The 21,416-nt window shown below is 41.6% G+C and overlaps 2 protein-coding genes across 2 annotated transcripts in view; one reads left to right on the top strand and one right to left on the bottom strand.

Moving 5' to 3' along the window:
• AGTR1 (angiotensin II receptor type 1) overlaps nucleotides 1–11,249 on the top strand; it is a 46,582-nt gene extending 35,333 nt beyond the window's left edge. The window contains exon 2 of the mRNA XM_028731249.2: nucleotides 6,070–11,249. Coding sequence (XP_028587082.1) covers nucleotides 6,119–7,207 — 1,089 coding nt within the window. The 5' untranslated portion in view covers nucleotides 6,070–6,118 and the 3' untranslated portion in view covers nucleotides 7,208–11,249. The remainder of the gene's footprint in view (nucleotides 1–6,069) is intronic.
• CP (ceruloplasmin) overlaps nucleotides 1–21,416 on the bottom strand; it is a 569,984-nt gene that overhangs the window by 310,904 nt on the left and 237,664 nt on the right. The gene's annotated exons all lie outside the window — the stretch shown is intronic.

Below are 21,416 nucleotides of genomic sequence, written 5' to 3'. Positions count from 1 at the left end.
TGGCATTAAGCCTATATTTTCATGTGAACTTTAAAAGCACAAACACACACATTAAAAACTGATATGGAAATATGGAGAACTGAATTTAAGATTAAAAAATTGAGAAAACAAAATTGACACTTTTGCCTATCTCTGTTCTTTAGTAGTAAGCGTGCAAAAGTTTGGACTGTCATTTCTTAAAGCATTTCTAAACATTCATGAAGAAAAGAAGATCAGGTTGTATCCTGCAAATTTCCCTTTATGACCTCTTTTTAAAGGTATTTGTTATAGTTAATCAACAAAATGGGAGCATGATGGGAAATAGAAGCAAATATGAAGCCTGGTAAAGGAAAACACAAATTAAATTATGTTCTTGCTTAATTGCTGTGTAGACTCTACACAGCTCTGCAAAGCTCATTAAATTAATTTCATTATAATAACTAATTACAGGGTGATGTATCAAAATACAAAGCTGTTGTTTTTTTATATATCTTTGAAAAGGTCAAGGCCAATTTCAGTATTTTCCCTTTTCTATAGTTAGCTAACATTTAAAAAGCAGGGGGGGAGGAAAGTTCATTATTGTTGCAGAATGCAAATTTCTGCAATTTACCTCTCAATGAAATACAGGACAACTATTGATGGTTTGAACAGATCCAGAGTGCATCACATAAGTATTTTGATCAGCACAGAATTATGCAGCTGGATAATCTGCCACTATCACTGATACCCAGAATGCAGCCGTGAAATGTTTGTGATCGTTTGGTCGGCTCTTAAGAACGAATGCTCCTCCCGATTTAAGTGTCTTTCATGCATTGTCTAGAGAAATTTTGCACTTTCCCTAGATTAGTGATAATGTAAATGAAATGCATTGCAGTAAATGGAGAAATCTCCATGCTACATTTTTTATAACTAAATCTTCATGTTTCCTGGCAAAGGAAGGGGGATAATTTAGTGCAAGGCGTAGGTATGTTCCAAGCTGTTATGCTGCATCACATTGGTGGTAGCTGCCATCTTGATTTTCCACTTCAGAAAGGATGTGTTTCTGCTTCAGTTGTTAAGCTTTTCACTTGCTTTCAGATTTTCATACCAGTGCACCAGCTGTGGATTTTCTGAGGAACATCTTTTATCGGTGCTACCTTTGGAAGCGTTAGAAGTTCCCTTGACTATAAAAATCCAATTTGGATCTTAGCAATAGTTCCTCAGTGCAGATTAGACACTGGGCCCCTTGGCCGTTATTTCTCAAAGTAATGTAACCTCAAACAAATAGCTTGGCAAGGTCATACAGGTGATAAGGTTACAAAAATATCTCACTTAAACTTTATCGTGAGAAAGTTACACAGCTGTCCTGTTCCAGGAATCTACAATACCAAATAGTATTTCTTAATGAGCAAACAAAAAAGGCTGTCACTATATCTTGCATGCCCTCCAAATGTCCTGGGAAAACCAGGACACCCCATTTTTCCTCACGAGAGCATGGCAACAGTTTTGGGTGCTGTGAGCTCTCACGATTTCACGCCAAGATCTCACCCCAGAAAAAGCACCTTTTTCAGGGCTGCGGTCTCACACAGCACCCAGAAACACCCATTTTGGGGCACCATGAGAGCACCCCTCAAGAAATGTGTCTTTTGTGCTCTCAAGCAGGTCAGATGACTCACACAGGAGCACGGATGGGAAGACACACATTCTGGTTTCAGGACTTAACATATTGAAGGATATTATCTTCTGCAATTAAAATAGGCAACATCTGAATGGGGACATACAAAGATTCTTTGAGCAGACCAAACAAGAATCTGTTTCCTATAATGGCCAACCGGGGGTCTCCAGGAAAGTGACCAGAGCCTTCCCCCAGCAACTGGAACTCAGTGGCATACTGTCTCTGAAAGTTCATGGTCCTCTTAGTACACGCCCTAAAAATTCCAAACTAAGGTGGTTTTATTCAGCCGATTATAATACCATATTGGCCTGAATATAAGACGCACCCCCCCCCCAAAAAAAAAATTCCAACCGTGAAAAGTTAAAGTGCAGCTTAAATTCGTGACTTTACAAAAATTGGCTTTTACGATATCTCTGTTGCAACAGACATATGGTATGGTATTGACAGTGCGGTATTGATTTGCATTTATGGTGCTACGAACAGGTGTTTAAGCCACTTGTGAGTCCTCTCTAGTACCCGTAGGATTTTCTTCTACATTTGTCATTTACGGGTGTGAGTGCCTGTGGAATTTTAAGGGAGTGGCTTATATTCGGGTATTGTCTTTTTTTTCTTTTCCCCCCTTGAATTTTAAAGGTGCGGCTTGTTTGCGGGTGCGGCTTATATTCAGGCCAATACGTTAGTTAATTCATTCCCTGCATCGTCTGGAACAGGGCCGGGGAACCTGTGACCCCGATGTTGCTGTAGTGCAGCCACAACCATCAGACATTCTGGGAAGGGGCTGGTGGGAGTTGGAGTCCAGAAACACCCCTGATTTAGAGTGTGTTCTACCATGCACCCAAAATTCCATTTGTGCCCACTGGCCGAAAGAGGCTGGTGACCCAATGGAACCTTAATTCTCAAGTAGTGCCACTGAAAGTAAGCCTATATTCCCCCCCCCCCTCAAATATGGCTACAGTTTCCAGAGTACCCCTTGAAGAAGGATTGATTTTTAAGTCACTCTGAAAAGTATAGGTCTTGGAGCGGAACAGGGGTCTCATAACAACTCTCCACAGCCTTAGCAAACCACAGCTCCCAGAGTTCTTTGGAGGGGGCAAGCCATGGCTCCTTAAAGTGTTATCATAGAGCTTTAAAAGCATGATGTGATGGCAGCCTTATGATTTGCCGAAAGGCAATTCTCTTTATTCTTTTTTGTGGCAAACTGAAAGGCAATCCTGATTAATAATGAGGCTAGTAGTTTTGGCACTAGGATGTGTCAAATGTTGCACATGTTTAAAAACCCTAAAATGGGACCTTCTGTGGTCAGTATATTGCTTTATTTCTTCAAAGCAGGAATTATTATCTTGAGAAACCTCCGTTTAAAATATCTGTCTAACTTTTTAAACTTCATAAAAATAACAAAGATTCTTTCTGAGAGGTGCCTAAACTATAATTTACAGTCAAATTTCCCATGAATAGAGGAAATTAAATTGTGGTCCTTGACAAAAGTTTGATATTCAGTTACACATAATTAGGTATTCAGTGCTAGCGCAATTCCTAAGAAACTGAATGATCCTTAGCTAATATAAGTGCATTCTGCAGCACTCGCCCTCTGTGAAACAACACTTTTGCTATAATGGAATTATATCCAGGAGTCATTGCAGATATTCAGAGTAAACATGCTCTTTTGCAAGACTGCACCCCCACAATTTGTCAATTAAACAACAAGTAGCCATGGAATCACAGAGTGCAGTCAAGTTTCTAACCAGGAATAAATATAGCTTCAACCAGTGCTGCAGTTACGCAGTTCTAAGGGTGGTGTTCAACTAACTTTTATTAACTAACTAAATCCATCAAAATTAATGGCCCTACATTAGTCATGACCATGAATTTCAGTGGGCCTACCCATTGAAAAGTTAGTTGAAGTTGAGCACACCCCTAAATTTTTAAATTCTGAATTTAATGGCTTTAAGAGGGGCCCCTCTCTTTAGATAGTAGTGTCTATTACTTCACTTGCTTCAAGATACCCTCCTGCTCATTTTGCTGAGTATTATACTCTCTTTATGTATCTCTTACTAAAGTCCTATTCACATGACATGGCATTCACATGAATGAATCTAGGTAAGGCAGGTTGGTATCCACTAACCCCACCCTGAGGTGCATGCATTCAACAGACCTTGTCAACAAACCCTACACAAGTATGAACTGTATGTCTAGAGCAGTGATGGCCAAATGTGGCCCTCCAGCTGTTTTGGGACTACAATTCCCATCATCCCTGACCACTGGTCCTGTTAACTAGGGATGATGGGAGTTGTAGTCCCAAAACAGCTGGAGGGCCATGTTTGGCCATCACCGGTCTAGAGGATCAGTCTACACATTCTGGGATCCTGTAAAACTCAGTTTGTACCTATTAACTATTCAAAAGACCCTTCTGAACCTGCATCAACCAGGAATGTGATTACAGGGTGTATGATGTCATGTGAACAGATATTATGTGAATTCACAATACATGGCTTCTGCTTCTGCCAATGGAACAACTAACTACTTTCCTGTTACAGGCAACACACTCCAAATATACAATTTCTTCATACTATTATTCCATTACAATCAGCAAGAAAACATGTTTGGTTCATTGATTTTGGCTCATATTTATTTTAATCATAGTGACTTAGCACACCCAAAGTGAGTTTAAGAATAAAGCCAATATGCTTGCTAATCAGACACAAATTAACTTTTGGCAAGAGATCCACATAAGTTCAGATAGACAAGTTTCTGAATGCCAAGAGGTTTTGTTTTCATTAACAGCTATTAAACTTCCATGATCCAAGACGACCTCTTAAGTGATTCACTAAAAACATATTTAATTGCGTTGTTTGTCTTGGTCTCCAGTGAGCAGCCAAAACATAGCCTATGAATGTTACTCAGATGCTGATTATTTTGATCCATAATATAACCTAAACAGAACACCAAGATATCTGGGATCTAGCAGTTGTGATATATTTGGCATTTACATTGATAAGATACTGCAGTGGAAAGAACAACATTTCATTCATTTTTCATGATGTAATGTCCAGGTTGCTTAGGTCAGTCCAGTGCTTTCTTTTAAAAAAAATATGTTTAGGGGTACTCTCATTTTCCTACTCATATTGAAATACTGCCCCTCAATGAGACCAAACTTAGATTCACAAAATGTTTAGGGGTATGCGTACCCCCAGGAAAAAAAGCACTGAGTCAGTCCCTTGTTCTTGTAGAGTGCAAGAAAACATTAATATACCTAAATTCAAGAAGTCATTATGATAGATATAAAATTGTTCTAAACGAGGATGGGGAACTTGTGGCCCTCCAATTGTTGATGGACTCCAACTTCCACCAGCCCCAGCCAGCATGGCTACTGATCAAGGATGATGAGAATTATAGCTCAACAACATATGGAAGGTCACAGGTCTCCCATTCTCGATCTAAAGCATAGCTCTTAATGCCTGGATTCCCATTGGATGTACCAACCTAAGGGCAGGAGGCAGACATGCAGTGCAATACTGAGAATTGCTTCACGAATGTAAGAAGTAGCAAACACCCTTTCCCACTATGGTTGTGGATCTGTGACAAAGTGGGATACAATAACATTGTGAGGTAACCCACCATTACTGTGTAGTCTCTCCCTCTGTGTGTGTGTTTTATGGAAATGATGACTGGGTGGGGGACCAATGGAAGAGGAGAATAAACTTTCCCCCAAAGGTCATTTTAGTGATTCCAACTTGCATTCCAACTTATGGGAATTCTCTTCTTCCACGAGTTGCAAAGCTACTGAAAGGTGGCAGGAAAGGGTTAGCTATCCATTTTTCCAATACCACTGTTAAAATTGGTTGCTAGCTAGGAAACTGCTATGGAGCCATTTGCTGAGAGTTGTTAGGGGACCCCTGTCTCCCATCTGCAGAGCTACAATTCTCAGTGTAGTTTAACAATCAATCTCTCTTCGCAGGAAACTCTAAGAATTGTGGGTCTGGAGGGGGAAGGTGGTCTCCTAACAACTCTCAGCACGCTTAACAAACTACAGCTCCCAAAATTCTTTGGGAGAAGCCATTGAACAGTCATGGCAAGTGGTGGCATAGTGCTTTAAGTGTATAGTGTGAATCTGCTCTTATTCTTTTTTAAAACAACAACAACAACAAAAACAACTGTTGCCAGGGATTGAATTTAGGGCCATGTGCTTTTCCAGTGAGCACTGGTCCCTACCCAATTAACATAACTTTTGCCAGTTGAAATCAAAGTACTAGGTTAAATATTTAGAGCATAATGCAGGCTTCTCCGGAATACGGAATTTAATTCATGAAAATGTAGTTAGAGTATTACACATCTACCATAATTGCTGTTAAGAAACTGTTGAACAAGTCCTTCCCCACACAAAAATATATATATAAAGGCAAAACAGTAGTGATAATATTCTCATTTTTCTTCCCCAGATGAGCCTGGAATTAATTTTCCAAATAGCCTCTACCTGAACTTATCAAGATGCTCCTAAATATGTCCACAGAAGAGACTGTGAAAAGAATTCACGTGGACTGCCCCTCACTGGGAAGGCACAACTACATGCTAATTGTTGTTCCAACTGTTTACACCATCATCTTCATCATAGGTATATTCGGAAACAGTTTGGTGGTGATTGTTATTTACTTCTTCATGAAGCTGAAAACTGTGGCAAGTGTCTTTCTGTTCAATTTAGCTCTGGCTGATTTGTGTTTCCTCGTGACTTTGCCACTGTGGGCGGCCAATGCCGCCATGCAATACCGCTGGCCTTTTGGCAGTGGCTTGTGCAAGTTAGCTTCGGCTGCAGCAACCTTCAACCTGTATGCCAGCGTGTTTCTCCTGACGTGCCTCAGCATTGACCGTTACTTGGCAATCGTGCACCCAATGAAGTCCCGGCTTCAGCGCACGATGCTTGTTGCCCGGGTAACTTGCATCATCATCTGGCTGATGGCGGCCCTTGCCAGCTTGCCTGTGATTATCCACCGTACCGTATACTTAATCGAAAATGAAAATATAACAGTATGTGCTTTTCGGTATCAGACCCCCTCCAACACAACCAACGGCACGACACTCAAAGTTGGATTGGGCTTATCGAAAAACATGCTGGGATTCTTGATCCCCTTTGTGATCATTTTAACAAGCTATATATTAATCTGGAAAGCCCTGAAGAAAGCATACCAGATTCAGAAAAACAAGACCAGAAACGATGATATTTTCAAGATGATTGTTGCAATTGTCCTCTTCTTCTTTTTTTCTTGGGTTCCTCATCAAATATTCACTTTTCTGGATGTGCTGATTCAACTCAGTGTGATCACCGATTGTAATATCATCGACATTGTGGATACAGCCATGCCTTTCACAATCTGCTTAGCGTATTTTAACAACTGCCTCAATCCCCTCTTTTATGGCTTTTTTGGAAAGAACTTCAGGAAATATTTCCTCCAACTTCTGAAATACAGCCCCCACAATGTCAGACATGCTAGTTTCACGACAAAGATGTCCTCTCTTTCCTATCGGCCTTCGGAAAACCTAATCCTAACAGCCCCCAAAAATGGGTTCTTGGACACTGAGTGAGGACTTGGCGGTGCACGTTTTCCACAACCTAGTTGGCCAGCACAGTGATGTTCACCCAGAGTCCCAACCACCACAGCTTTAAGTGTTTAACCATCTGAGACACATTGTCCTATTAAAACTGAGCAGTGGCCTCTCGTTTCATCTTGTGAAGAGGTTTGTTGGTTGTTTACAGCAAATGTTAATGAAAGTAAGTAAGCTGAGGTATTCACCATCAGCCTGCCTTCCTAAAGCTTGGGGGACAATAGTATGTGGAAGAGCTCTTGAAATGTGCTAGGAAGTGTGGTCCAATTCATTCTATCAAGGCTCTGAGATTTGCTTTGAACATGCACAAGCAACTCTGACATTGCCTTTTGGGGCCTATTACACAGGAGACATAAGAAAGGCCTGTTTTCAGACTGATGAAAGCAAAGCAAAAGTCACGAGGTTTTTCAAGAATGTGAATTTATATGTCATATGTACTACTTGATTGTAATCAAAATCTACCTATGCTACATTTACATATATACACCATAAAGTCCATTCTTGTGTCAGTAGGAAACTTGGATGAGCGTACATTTGGAGGTAATTTTCAAATAAGGCAAGAGTGTACATCTGAAGTAGAATGAAACCACATATGTGTTAAATGTTTCAGTTTTCCGATTACGCTTGTTACCTTTTCAACTAAATGCAACACATAAAATTGTGCTCTAAATGTAATTGAAAAGTGCTTCATTCTGTAGATATATGTTCAGCACTTGACTTCTGTGGAACTATATCTATTTGTTGTTTATATAAGACAAATATTCCTTCCAATAATATGAGCCCTAAAGAGTTTTGAGAGTAGAGGCCATATGTGTAGAAGAATTGGGTGAGGAAGTGATTTGTGATTGGTGTCAAAGTTCACCAAATTTACCCAATCCAGTGTGGACCATCTTGCACATCATCCTGAGTGGTGACGCTTTACTCCATGTAGCATCCTTTTGTATCTGTGGGACTGATCCATTAAGGAAATTTATATGTGTAAACTTGCTCCAATGTTTTGGGAACAGGATCTCCTCCCTGGGCAATTCCTGGCTGACTTCTTGTCAAGTGTGTCAACCAGGAAGTACTGCTGATTTAGACTGAGGACAAATCAGTGAATATGCATAAACAGTTTATTCACATGCGAATTTGGGTCCTCATAAACTCAGGCAATAGGAACAGTTTGGGCATGCCTGCACTATCTAGATTTCAGTTGATTGGTCAGAATATATCCTACAAGTAGAATGCACAGACCCCTGTAGTGGATCCTACGCTTAATTTGTACTTAGGTGCATTCTTAATTTATTTTTTATTTTTTGCAAATGTTGGTCCACCCCCCAAACTGGTATTGTCCTCACCACAATTAAACCAAAGTTTTGCTGATGTCTTTGGCACACCCCTTTTCCATCACTGCAGATATACATAATTTTTTAAAATCTGATTTGGCCTTCATCTACAGCTTTGACTGATTGAGATTTCACCATCACTATTTCCTTTCTCTGGTTTTTGCACATGCTGATCTATTTTTACAACAACAACAACAACAACAACAATGGAGAGTGGGGGGGAAGCTCCCCCCCAAATCTTCCATACACTTTTTAGACTTGTGTACATTTGTTGTGTTATAGCACAGCCAACTGCCTGAAATGTGCCATTATGCTCATGAAACATACAACGTGGGCACTGCAAGGAGTTAGTAGATGTGCCTGGGCTTGATGCATCCTTAAGCAGTACAGCAGATTGCACTATGACTTCAGGATTTTTTTCCCATGCAACTGATTTGGTGTTCATGGAAAGAAAGAAATGTGGTTTGCTAGGTTCAATGTCTACTGAAATCAGATGGATTTATTTTACTGATTGCAAACTATACGCATCTACTTTATATCCCATCAGCAGCTGTTACAAGTCTTCAATGCACCTTATTGCTGTATATGTGTGCATATACTTTGCATTGTTTTAAATATGTAAAACAGACATATTGTGTACAATCGAAAGAAAATAATGCATATGTCCCATTACCAGTCTTACTTTAAAAAAAAAGTTAAATATGCTCTGGATCACAGGCAACTTTGCTGTCTGTCAATGTCACAACAGATTAGGATCCTTCCAGCTGGACTGCCTGTCTCCATCATTGGGCAACCAAACAGCTGTTGGGAAGATCACAATCACAGCAAGATCGAGATAGCCTTGCCTTGCTGCTGAGTCTTCAGTACAGCTTTCCCTATCCCTCCAGTTCTAACCTAGAACTTCCATCAGCCCTGACCAGCAAAGCCTATAGTCAGGGATGGTGGAACTTGTGGTCTCCAACATCTGTTGGACACCAGGTTGGGTAAGCTTACTTTAATCTTTGGTAGAATATGGAGGTTGCATTTAGCAGTGAGGATGGACAGCAACTGATTTCAGTGGAACATAAAGCCAATTCACACTTCATTGGCAATGAATTGGCCGTCCCCAGCTCACCAGCACAATATTCATGTAGAGTCCCGAGGAGAACAGTTCCCTCCTTGCTAAATAGTAGAGGCTGAGCCATTGGGGGGACATGAGAGCCATTTACCATTACAACTGGCAGCAGCACTCTCTTTTTTAGAGCCAACTATGATTATGGCAGGGATCCGGGTGGCGCTGTGGGTTAAACCACAGAGCCTAGGACTTGCCGATCAGAAGGTCAGCAGTTCAAATCCCCGCGATGGGGTGAGCTCCCATTGCTCGGTCCCAGCTCCTGCCAACCTAGCAGTTCAAAAGCATGTCAGAGTGCAAATAGATAAATAAGTACCACTCCGGCGGGAAGGTAAATGGCGTTTCCGTGCGCTGCTCTGGTTCGCCAGAAGCGGCTTAGTCATGCTGGCCACATGACCCGGAAGCTGTACGCCGGCTCCCTCGGCCAATAAAGCGAGATGAGTGCCGCAACCCCAGTCGGCCACGACTGGTCCTAATGGTCAGGGGTCCCTTTACCTTTACCTATGATTATGGCAACAGTGGTGGGATCCCATTGCCGTCCTCTCCTCAAAACCATGCACACTCTCTTGCTTTTACGTAGCAGTGGGTGGAGCTCTTGGTGTGGCTACCACAATACTTCCCCACCACTGCTGCTGCTTTAATCAAAGGACTAAAGGAAATATGGATGGGGAAAAGAAGAGAGAAAGCCCACCATGGCTACATCCAACACAGGCAGCAGTATTGCAGAGTTTTATGGCTTAAGAGAGAGAGAGAGAGAGAGAGGGAGAGAGAGAGAGAGAGGGATCCCACTGCTAAGGAAAACTAGCAAACCAGTTCAACCCAAAATGGTCCCCTGCCCACTCAATTTCAGAGGGAGGGTAGTACTTCAGGGGGAAACACAGAAACCTGGGGGGGGGGGATGTTGCCAGCCCTTGTTCACACTACTGAATTTCATCATGCAGTTAGTACACAGGACTAGAAAGCAGAGGAGGTTGGATCAAACTGGGCAGCAGATGTCATGAGGTGGTAACCATCTCTGTGATCACCGTTCTTCAGGAAAGTGTGACTGACCACAGCAATGGCTGCTATATAGGACAGTGAATGCATAAGAAGGGTAGTCCTATGTGCATAGCTCATTAGCTACCACCACAATGGCAATGCTCATGAACACTTTTCTTCTCAATTTCATGTTCCCGTCACATCAGAGTTAATGGATGACACATTTGCCAAGAATGCAGAAAAGGTTTTCCCCAGTCTGGGCTGGATCCAGACTCTCCCACTGGAGGAAGGCAGGAGGTAGCTTTTGCTGATACTGTGCCAGCTGAAAAGCTATTCTAGAAGGCCGGTGACCCCCTGGAACAACATGGAAGATGGTGCTGGGGAGAAGAGATTGGCAAAAATCTCCTCAGTCCTTTCCTCTGCTGGATCTCTGTCCCTTCCAAAATGCAATGACTCCTTCGGTTCAGGGAAGGGCAGGTCTGGATCCAACCCAAATAAAGCTTTTCTTTTCTGCTGGCAGAATTCTTTTTAAATGATGGCTTGCTGAAGTTGTAAATAAAGGTATTTATTTCTATTTATTGTATAATAAAGCTTCATCTGACTCGGAGCATCATTTTCTCTAATCTTGGATTCAATGTTCTTTATCATAAATATATATTGATAGAATAGACTGAATTACTAAAGGATAGCACTTGGTGGTACAGGAAACACTATGCCTCAATGAATATATATATATTTATTAACATTGTGCTAGTGATTCCACAACATTGCTTGGAGACACTGAAATTAGTAATCGCCTAAAGCTGCATATGAGTTTCTAGTGGGCTTTACATTTACTTTAATATCTTCCTCTACACATTTTGTATATAGGAACTGTCATCGTTCAATGAACCCAAAGTTAAATTTCATGTTCTATAAATGTGACACCAAAATGGTAACACCTGTAGTTTCTTTTATCTTGTGGTGTTCTTTGTTGTATTTAGTGTAAAAAGTGTTACTACAAAACTGTCTATCATATACATTTTGTGGGTAGAAGCCAACTAAATCATATTCAGAGTACACCCATTAAAATCAATGGTCTTAGGTGACTTCAACTCCCATTTATTTAAATGGGCCTACTGTAAGTGTGACTAACATGGAATATCACCCTATATTGATACAAGCTGTGAAATATATTGTTCATGTGATGTATTGAAATTTCAAAGCATAATCATGACTGCTTTTCTAGCTGTATTATTATGGAACATGTAGTAGTAAGCTACTCAAAATTCCATGATACTTGTGGAAAATTGCAAATGTTTAGTCTACGCTGATCTATCCTCCTTTGGAAACCCAACAAAGAAGAGCAATCCTGATTCCAGGAACCACATTCACTTCAATGGATGTTCTCTGCTTGGTGACTTACTCATTGACTTCAGTGGAGGCCTGGAGCTCTACTGCACCCCCTCTACTAACGTGAATGGGACAGCTCTTCTATGCAGCTGCCAGAGTCACTGTGCACATAAGGGATCACTTGATCACTTTGTTTTCTTGTCTCTAGAACGTCCCTTGATTAGTTGAGTTTGTTGCCATTCATCATTGAATTAATAAGTGCAATGAAAAAGGATCTGGGGGTGCCCAAACACAGGAAATTCACACAGAGAAAATAATTAAAAATTTCTGAAGTATACACCTTGCTAACTCAAATTAGTGATAAAGGCCACAAGCCATTAAAATCACAGGTTTGAAAATTGAAACGTTTTTAATTTCACATTCGTGTCTTTGTTTGGCACTAAAGCACCGTATTGACCCTGATGGTTTAATATACATTTCTTTACATTTCTTCGAACAGTGAACAATCACACATGAATTTCAGCATTAAGCAAAGTGAACCAAATGCAAAATATCTTCAGTGGCATATTTTCTGCAAATGCAACTCATAAGTTATGTCATCGTGTTAACTGATGTCTACTTGTATGAGAATAGCTACTGAACCATGTATGTTTCTTGATGATATGTTCTATGTGTGGTATCAGTTGTCATGTGTTGAGTGGTTCTGATGGTATTATCCATAGAAGGTAAATAGTGCACATAGAAACCATGTGTAACAATACATTTAAAATATTTATTTCCTGCTGTTGATAGTGAGCAGCACTGGTGTTTTCATTTAAAGTTAAGAAAAGTGAAATGAAACTTGGGGAGTGTTCAAATGAAAAGTTCCTCCCTGCACTTCTGTTATCAACTAAGGTTATTAATTAGTTTACATGTTGTAAGTCTCAAATATATGTCACTCTGAACATTCAGGATATCTGATTTAGTCAGTCAGAGTAGACCCATTCAAAATAATGGACTGACGCAGAAGGACTGCCATTTCTAAGAATGAGCCTGCCATGTACATCTTTTTTATAAGTACTTCTTTTTAAAGGAATTAACCATTAAAATGCACAGTTTATTGGGGGCAGCTTTTTAATCCAGCCAAAAAAATTTAAATATAGCTACTGATTGATTAAATCAGGGATTTGGAAACTTTGTCCCTGAACTACAACTCCCATCAGCCCTAGGAATGGTCAGGGATGATGGGAGTTATAGTTCAGGAACATATGGAGGGCCAAAGGTTCGCCATACCAGGATTAAATGTTGCAGCTGTATTGAAAGAAATTAAAAACTGATTTCAGTTAAAGTTCCCATCCATATTTTGGTTCATGGGCATCTTCTACTAAGCCAAATGGAGTCCGCAAATTCTGTTCTAGAGGTCCCCAAACTGCTGGGGATCAGGGGGGATTTGATGCAGTTCACATTTATAGGCAAACTTAGCTAATTTGCACTTCTGAAATAATACATGGACCAAAACACAGCTATCCTCCAAAATGCACACTTCTCTGAATTTTGCAACGCATTTCTCCAGCCAGGTAATGTGCATAAAATTCATATACTGGGGTAAAGTGTGTATAAAATCCATATTTTAGTGAAACTGGCATCTAAAAATGCATTATCTGTGGGGAAATTGCATCCAAAAATGTACCTATTGGGATAAATTTGCACTAAAATGCTGCTGATATTTTTTTTAGGGAGACTTGTATCTTTTAAAAAAACAAATTCGGAAAATCATGTGTATATGAGGAGAACTGAAGTGGCCAGCCACTGTGAGAACAGGATGCTGTACTGGGTGAGCCATTGGCCTGATCCAGCATGCCCATTTTATGTTTTTATGATTGGAACAATGAGAAACGGATTTTAAAAAACCCAAAAAACCTGCAATTTGCAAATTTGCCCATCCTTACCCGCAACCTCCTAGAGCTGATTTTGGGGGTGCACCGAGGCTGGAAGGGACAGAAGAGGGAGAGGAAGTTCTGTTACATGCACTGCAGCACGAGATGAGACCCTATATTACGGCACATTATTTTAGCTTTGTCCTCTTTCTTTCTGACAAAGCGCAAATATTTTCTGTTATAGTGAATTTCCCCAAAATGAAGAGGATAGGGGAAGTTCATTTTTACACAGAGCTTCAGGTATCCAAGTGTACTCCTTAAATATTCAGTTTACAGCCACGGGGTTTCTTCCAGCTGCATCTTGCAGCTGACAACATACCTCCTAACAGAGGAGGTAAGAAATTTCCAGCTGTTCCTCCTTGCCCTGCCGCCCCCTGCGCCCCCTCCCCAAACTACTATGGAGGGTCTCTGGAGTAGAGGAGCATGCAGGAGGACTGCGAAGAAGAAGTGGAAACTGCTGGAAATTGCTTATCTGCCCATCCTGCTAGTGGAGACTTGATCTTCAGTTGAGCGACGCCATAATGAACAAGTAGAGAAATATTAACCAAGATTGAAAAGGCCCAAATCTTTTCCTAAAGTGAATATGTTTGCTGCACTAGTTGATTTTTTCCTTCTACGGCAAAAGCTATAAAAGAGTTAAATCGAACACACCATTATTTATACAGTAGAGGGTATATTGCCGCTTTATTTTTCAAACTCCTAGAATGTAGCTCTTCACTGTGAAAATATAAACCACCAATGAAAGCCAGCTGATCCAAATACAGATCTGTAAGCAGACTGAGAGAGAATGGACATTGCTTGCATACTACTCTTTAGTGATATGGTGTGAGCATCATTTCATACTTTTTATATGAATTGTGAATTTTATCGAAATAAACGCTGCTTATTTTGAAACTCAGCAAGTCTCGTCAAAGGAACTGTTATTATTTCTGTTAACCATAAGGGACCCAATAGTGTCGCATTGTGCATAGTATTTACAAAACAATAGACCATTTTGCTGCATCATCTCTGCTCTATCCATTGGTGGTCTTAGAAGTGTTCGTGTCAGATGCAAAAAGTCAAAATAGCATCCTTTTGTCTGGATTCATGCAGCTTTCTTTGTTACTTACACACACACACACACACACACAAACATACATAAACATACATCAGTGGGAGGGCTATATGTGTGAATACAATGATTTCCATGAACAGAGAATCTGCATACATTTATATCTCTTTCTCTTTCTCCATATCCTTTCTATTGCCTCCCTGAGAATGGTACACAACCAGCTCCTTACCATTCCAATGACACATCTTGAACAGAGTGTATTGGTGTTGTGCAGAAGATACTCCAAGCTCTGCTTCAGGAAATGTCTCGTTTGGAGAATGTTGGGATCAAGTCTAAGGACTCCTACATATATGACTGGGTGTGAAACCTGTGGTCCTCCAGATCTTGTTGAACTACAGATCCCCTGACTACTAGCCAAACTGATGGGTGTTGGAATCCAGTAACAAGTTCTCCATCTCCTATTTCAACTGTTAAGGATTTCTTAAGGCAGAGACTGCCAAACATTTTGGGCCCAGAGAAACTCTTGTAGGCAATAAACAAACCGCAACTGCCACTTACCCTGTGGGCTACAAGGGAATGCTTCTTCCAAGCCTCATTTCCATGAGGTGGAAGGGGAGAGATACCTGCAGGTGGCAGGTAAGGCCTTTATGGGCACGTGTAAGGGAGCGGGTGGCGCTGTGGGTTAAACCACAGAGCCTAGGGCTTGCCGATCAGAAGGTCGGCGGTTCGAATCCCCGCGATGGGGTGAGCTCCCGTTGCTCGGTCCCTGCTCCTGCCAACCTAGCAGTTCGAAAGCATGTCAAAGTGCAAGTAGATAAATAGGTACCGCTCTGGCGGGAAGGTAAACGGTGTTTCCGTGCGCTGCTCTGGTTCGCCAGAAGCAGCTTAGTCATGCTGGCCACATGACCCGGAAGCTGTACGCCGGCTCCCTTGGCCAATAAAGCGAGATGAGCGCCGCAACCCCAGAGTCAGCCACGACTGGACCTAATGGTCAGGGGTCCCTTTATCTTTACCTTTAACCTGTAGGCACCACGGTGGCATCCCCCACATTCCGGACATTCCTTGAGAACACAGAGTTTGGGTGGAATGGAGGAAATGCACGATCTAATCAGAAAATTCAGGGTTCAAGTGGCGATTTGTTCTGTGGGCAATTTCTAAAATGAAACATGGCAAAAGGGAGCTTATTTCTGTAATCATTTGGTAGCTCTTCATGCCGGGGTTTTTTAAAAATCCATTATTTCCTTTGCTGTGTGTTCGCCTTAGAATGCACCACACAATTCCTTGCTGCAGGCCTCGAAGGAGTTCATCCTCAAAGTTATGAAGTTGGGAGTGCTGGGGGCTGCGAGAATCTTTGTTTTTCGGACAGGAAAGTGAGCATCCATCAGGAGCAATGCCATGTCAAGGGCCTGCTCCTCCCATGTCAGGCAGGGTCTAACAAATCCTCAACCCCTTTTTGCAGAAGGACCTCCCTAGGGCCTTTCTAGCCTGAGAATACATTCCTTCCTGAGGCACACTTTTCATAGCTGCTCCCATTGGTCACAGGCACAGATAGAGACTGCCTGGAAACTTTTTTAAAGTAGAGAAAGAGAGAGGTTGATCATAATAGCTTAAAAACTTTTTTTTTATTGGCACTTAAGCATATTTTTCCCTGATTGAAGCAGAATTCATGAAACAATTACAAGTCCATGACAAAGCCTGCTAATGATTAGCCTTCAAGAGCTGCTGTTGTTTTCTGACAGTTCAGAAGCTGTTTTTGTTTATTTCAGGGAAAGGAAGCATCAAATCTTTTATGGACTATCCAAAATGAAGAGACAGAATAGTGGCTGCTAATTATCCATTGCCATCATTTCACTAAAGCTCCCACTGCAGAACAGAAGACTTACGTAACAATTTAGAATTCTAATTAATTCTTGTCAGCAAGGAAGGCTTCTTTGAAGTAATAACATGCACTTTACTGCTCGGCGATGGTATTATGTCACACAAAGGTGGCAAACATATAACCCAATTATAGGGAAACGATTATAAGGGGCAGCAGATGTGAAACAATTTTTATTAACTCAAGCCAAAGGAAATTATGACAAAGAGAAAAATATGAAGACGGCAAAGGGCAGTAGAATCACAGAGTCTGTTTCACGTTAAGTTTTTTTGTGTGTGTTTATCTGCAGATTCCATTGCTCCTGATCTACAATCATTTTTCATTATAGAAATGAATTGCACATAGAGGTTGAAGCCCATATTATTTGCCCGGTTGAAATTAATTCAAATTTTAGAGAACTCTGGGAGATTACAAGCTTTGCGCAAGGGAGTTCATACAACCACTCCAAAAAACCTTCAGAGAACATGTGTGGGGTGGGGGTATCACAGGGTCATGTGGATTAGCCCTGCCCCCATTCAACATACATTCATCATGCCTGAGAAGGGGCTCCATGTATGTAGCAACATACACCCATGGATATCCTCCATTTAAGCCCTCTGAAACCAGGCATGAACTGTGTGTATGTCTATGACTGCACGTCAATCCTATATTGTGGTATGCAAATTCCTCCTCCTCCTTTTCTTCTTCTTCTTCTTCTTCTTCTTCTTCTTCTTCTTCTTCTTCTTCTTTTTCTTTTGCAATCACTCATAGCCGAGTATGTCTTCCATAAACCCAGTTTTAACAGTGGTTCTGTAAGTGACTGTGTGGAGGCCAATTCTGGATCCACACATCCTTCCACAGTGGGGACATAGGTTTCCAGGTGGGAGTTGAAAGTTTGCCAGTGGTGCCTTCTTTGGGATGGGTTTTTGGAAGACTCCTGTGAGTGAATCTGTTTTATGTGTGTAGATCAGTGCACACTGACCAACACACAGTCTTCGCAGTAAGGCTCTATTCCGATGGCATGAGTATCACGATGACCGGCAGATTCTTATATGCTGCAGCCTTCATCCGCCTTCACAGCCATTGTAATATACCCCTTGTTCTCATCCACCTGTTCTGCCGTTGAGGACTTCTTGGATCATTCTTTGTCCAGCTCCTCCCCTTTGACCTTACTGCCTTGCGTGACCCTGCTGGGAGTATGAGACTCCCAACAGCTTCGCTCACAAGGGTCAGAGGAACATGCAAGCCCACTCACCACGACAAGGTGATGATCCAGCAAGTGAGGGTAGGCAAATAACTGGAGTCCATATACAGTGGTACCTCGGTTTAAGAACTTAATTCGTTCTGGAAGTCCGTTCTTAACCTGAAACTGTTCTTAACCTGAAGCAACACTTTAGCTAATGGGACCTCTTGCTGTTGCCACGCCACCGGAGCACAATTTCTGTTCTCATCCTGAAGCAAAGTTCTTAACCCGATGTACTATTTCTGGGTTAGCGGAGTCTGTAACCTGAAGCGAAATATTATACTTTTATACTGAAAGTTTAGTTCTTTTTGCAGGTTTAGGATCACAAAGGAAGCACTACAAAGAAATCTTGATACTTAGAAGAGCTGAATACACAATCAGAGGAAAACTCAGACTGTCAGAAGAAGAGTCACAAATGGGACACTGAGAAAATTTGGGCATACTCTACGGTACAAACACCAGCTTGTATAGCAGACAGTGAGTGAGCTGTCGCTGAATTGAAAGAAAAAAGTGAAGGGTTAAAAAAAAGATCTCTGTGGCCGTGGTACACACACAGTAAACATTTTGACTGCATTTTTATTGAAATGGTTTAGGAGAATAAACTGGGAGAAGATAGAAGACAGCAGTGAAGGTCCACCTTGAGATAGGTTGGTGGCAAAGAACCTAATTAAAGCATTTACTATGAGTCTGGATAGGAGATGCCTTGCAATTTTTGCCATTGATCATAGGTCATAGATAAGGGCAAACCAAAAGTTTTATTTTTTAATTCTGTAGACCTCACACAACTACAGTCAGGTTTTCCATGATCCACAACTTGGTAACGGCAATTCTTGGTAATAATTTTTTTTGCAGTGCAGAACCAGGTTAAATGGTTTGGGGAAAGTCAGGTACCCATTTTCCCCATGCTGCCTCAGTGCTGTTGGCAGAAAGCCAGCTGAGTTGCAGGAACACTTGTTGCCGAAATGTGCCATGTGATTGTCCCCTTAAGGTACAATCCTTAAGGCGGTCATTAAAACCAATAGGAGATTTGTCACTGGGTGTAATGGAACATAGATGGCATCTGTAATTTGATGAATTCGGTCCTGCATACAAAAACATCGTACTCTATGAAAAAACAAAAACAAAACATAGCAATACTATGTTTTAATACTATGATTTTAAGCTCTTTTGATAAGGGGTTGCCATCATACAGTGAATGCACAGCTGCAAAATGAGAATGGACATGCCAGTTCCTGCAGCCCCACGGAACTGATCTGGAGAAAATTATGGATTTTGAGTACTTCATTATCTTTCTGTTATGCTGAGAGACAAATTTATATGATAGAAGAGTAGGATGCTGAACTGAAGAAGGCATGCAAGCTAATATGGATAATTAGTGCAGCAAGTATTTGTCAATGTAAAATTGCTCCAAGATGCATTATTATGTGAGAACAAAGATTGCATATGCAATATATGAAGTTCAGCGTATAAGGCGTCCTTCTCCCTATGCATTTTTATTTCTCCCCTTTTTTAAATTTAAAAAATCTCACTTTTCTTTTGACCAGAATTCAAAGAGGCAAGGAGGTAAATTATTTAAAATGATACCAAAACATTTTTAAAGGGGGGGGGGGATAAAGAGCAAAAATAACAAACAGCAGCAATAAACTAACCCCCTAAAAGAAAATTAGCAAAAACCAACCAGTAGCAACAGGGGCACAGAACTAAGATAAAAAGCAGTAGCTACTCGCCATGTGCTGATGTCACTGGAAAGATCCTACTGGAGACATTTAAGCAGAGATTTGTCAGTCATCAGTCAGGGATGCTGTAGTTGTATTCTGTACTGCAATTATATAATTGTTTTTCATATTCAACTTTGATAGTCAAACAGCGGGAATTGAAACAACTGGTGCATTGTTGGTATCATTTGCATTCCTTGGGCTAATCTAGCTCCCACAGCAGGAATGGGAAATTTCTCTCATTCTGCACCATCTTAATAAGTTTGTGTGCCACCCAGTTGATCAAGGAACGCCCCATACCAAATTATCCAACTCTCAGGACATTGTTGGACTGGAAACCGCAGTCCTGGTCCAATTATCAGAAATGAACAGGCACCACCATCATCTCAGTTAGCAGTGAGTTAAGTGGCAATAGAATCATACATGGATCCCTGGATCAGAAACCATTGGCAGAAATTCAGCATAGCACTATGGCGATCCTTCCATCATCACAAGCTTTTCAGCTTGCCAAGTGGAATGATCCCCCTCCCTCCTGAGCCATTTTTTGAAGAGGCAGGGGCTCACTAGTTCTCACAGAAAACACATCAAGCCTATCTCTTCAGTTTCTTTCAAAATACTGCCTAGCTATTGTTCTCCCTCTCACACCCAGAACTTGGTGTCATCAACTCCAGCCAGGGATAGAATAGGAAGCTACTGTTGTATGCCAACCCAATCTCTGAGTGGTGCAAGCCATGGTTCAGTTTCTTCAGAATGAGGGACAGTGCAGACTGTGGTGTCTTTAGGATATATGGTTTATTTACACATATATACTGTACAACATGAGCCTAAGATGGAGTGGCTCACAGCATACCCCAAGAATGTATGATTCTCTCATCACTTCATTCAAGAATGGGTCTCTCTCTCTATGGTTTCCACCTGCTTTGAGCTTCGAGCTTACACACACCTCAACTCAGGCATTTGTTCTTCTAACTACCAGCCAGTTGAAGGAGGGGACGCCCACCCATTTATCCTTCCTTACATGACAAAGCAGATACTTAGCAGACCTGTCTAGCTAGAAGAGGGGGGGGGGGGAACTGGCATAATCATTTACTCTTCTGTAGAAATTGCTTCTTATTGCCCCTGCCCCAAAGCCATTTAGTCCAACCCCAAACGTATTACAGAATATTTTTCTTTTATCTGGAGTTTTGCGTTGAGGTAAACAATTAGCAGCAAACTTGCTGCTAGGTAAAATGAAAGCGTAAAGCTGGTGGCCAACAAAAGAGGTTTAAAGACTCTCTCAAGGCAAATCTTTAAAAATGTAGTATAAACACCCAGTTACAGAGCTTCATGCTCCAGCACTGGGGGACGGAGAGCAGGCAGAGGTGTGGTGCGCCACCCGCAGGGGTGTGGCACACGTCCTGTGGGTGTGGCATGCTGCCTGCAGGGGCTTGGCGCCCAGTGCGAGCGGAGGGGCAGTTGTGATGGTGCCCCACCGGCATCATGCTGCTGGGGGCGGTGCGCTCCCCCCGCACTCCTCTTCTTCTGCCAGTGTAAACACCAACAACTGGGAAACACTGGCCTGTGAGTGCTGCAATTGGAGAACAGCCTTTACCAAAGGTGTCATGGGCTTTGAAGACGCTCAAACTCAGGACAAAAGGGAGAAATGTGCTAAGAGGAGGGCAC

The sequence above is a fragment of the Podarcis muralis genome, chromosome 6 (assembly GCF_964188315.1).
Source record: "Podarcis muralis chromosome 6, rPodMur119.hap1.1, whole genome shotgun sequence".
Taxonomy (NCBI): Eukaryota; Metazoa; Chordata; class Lepidosauria; order Squamata; family Lacertidae; genus Podarcis; species Podarcis muralis.
This window is presented reverse-complemented; position numbering and strand designations above follow the sequence as displayed.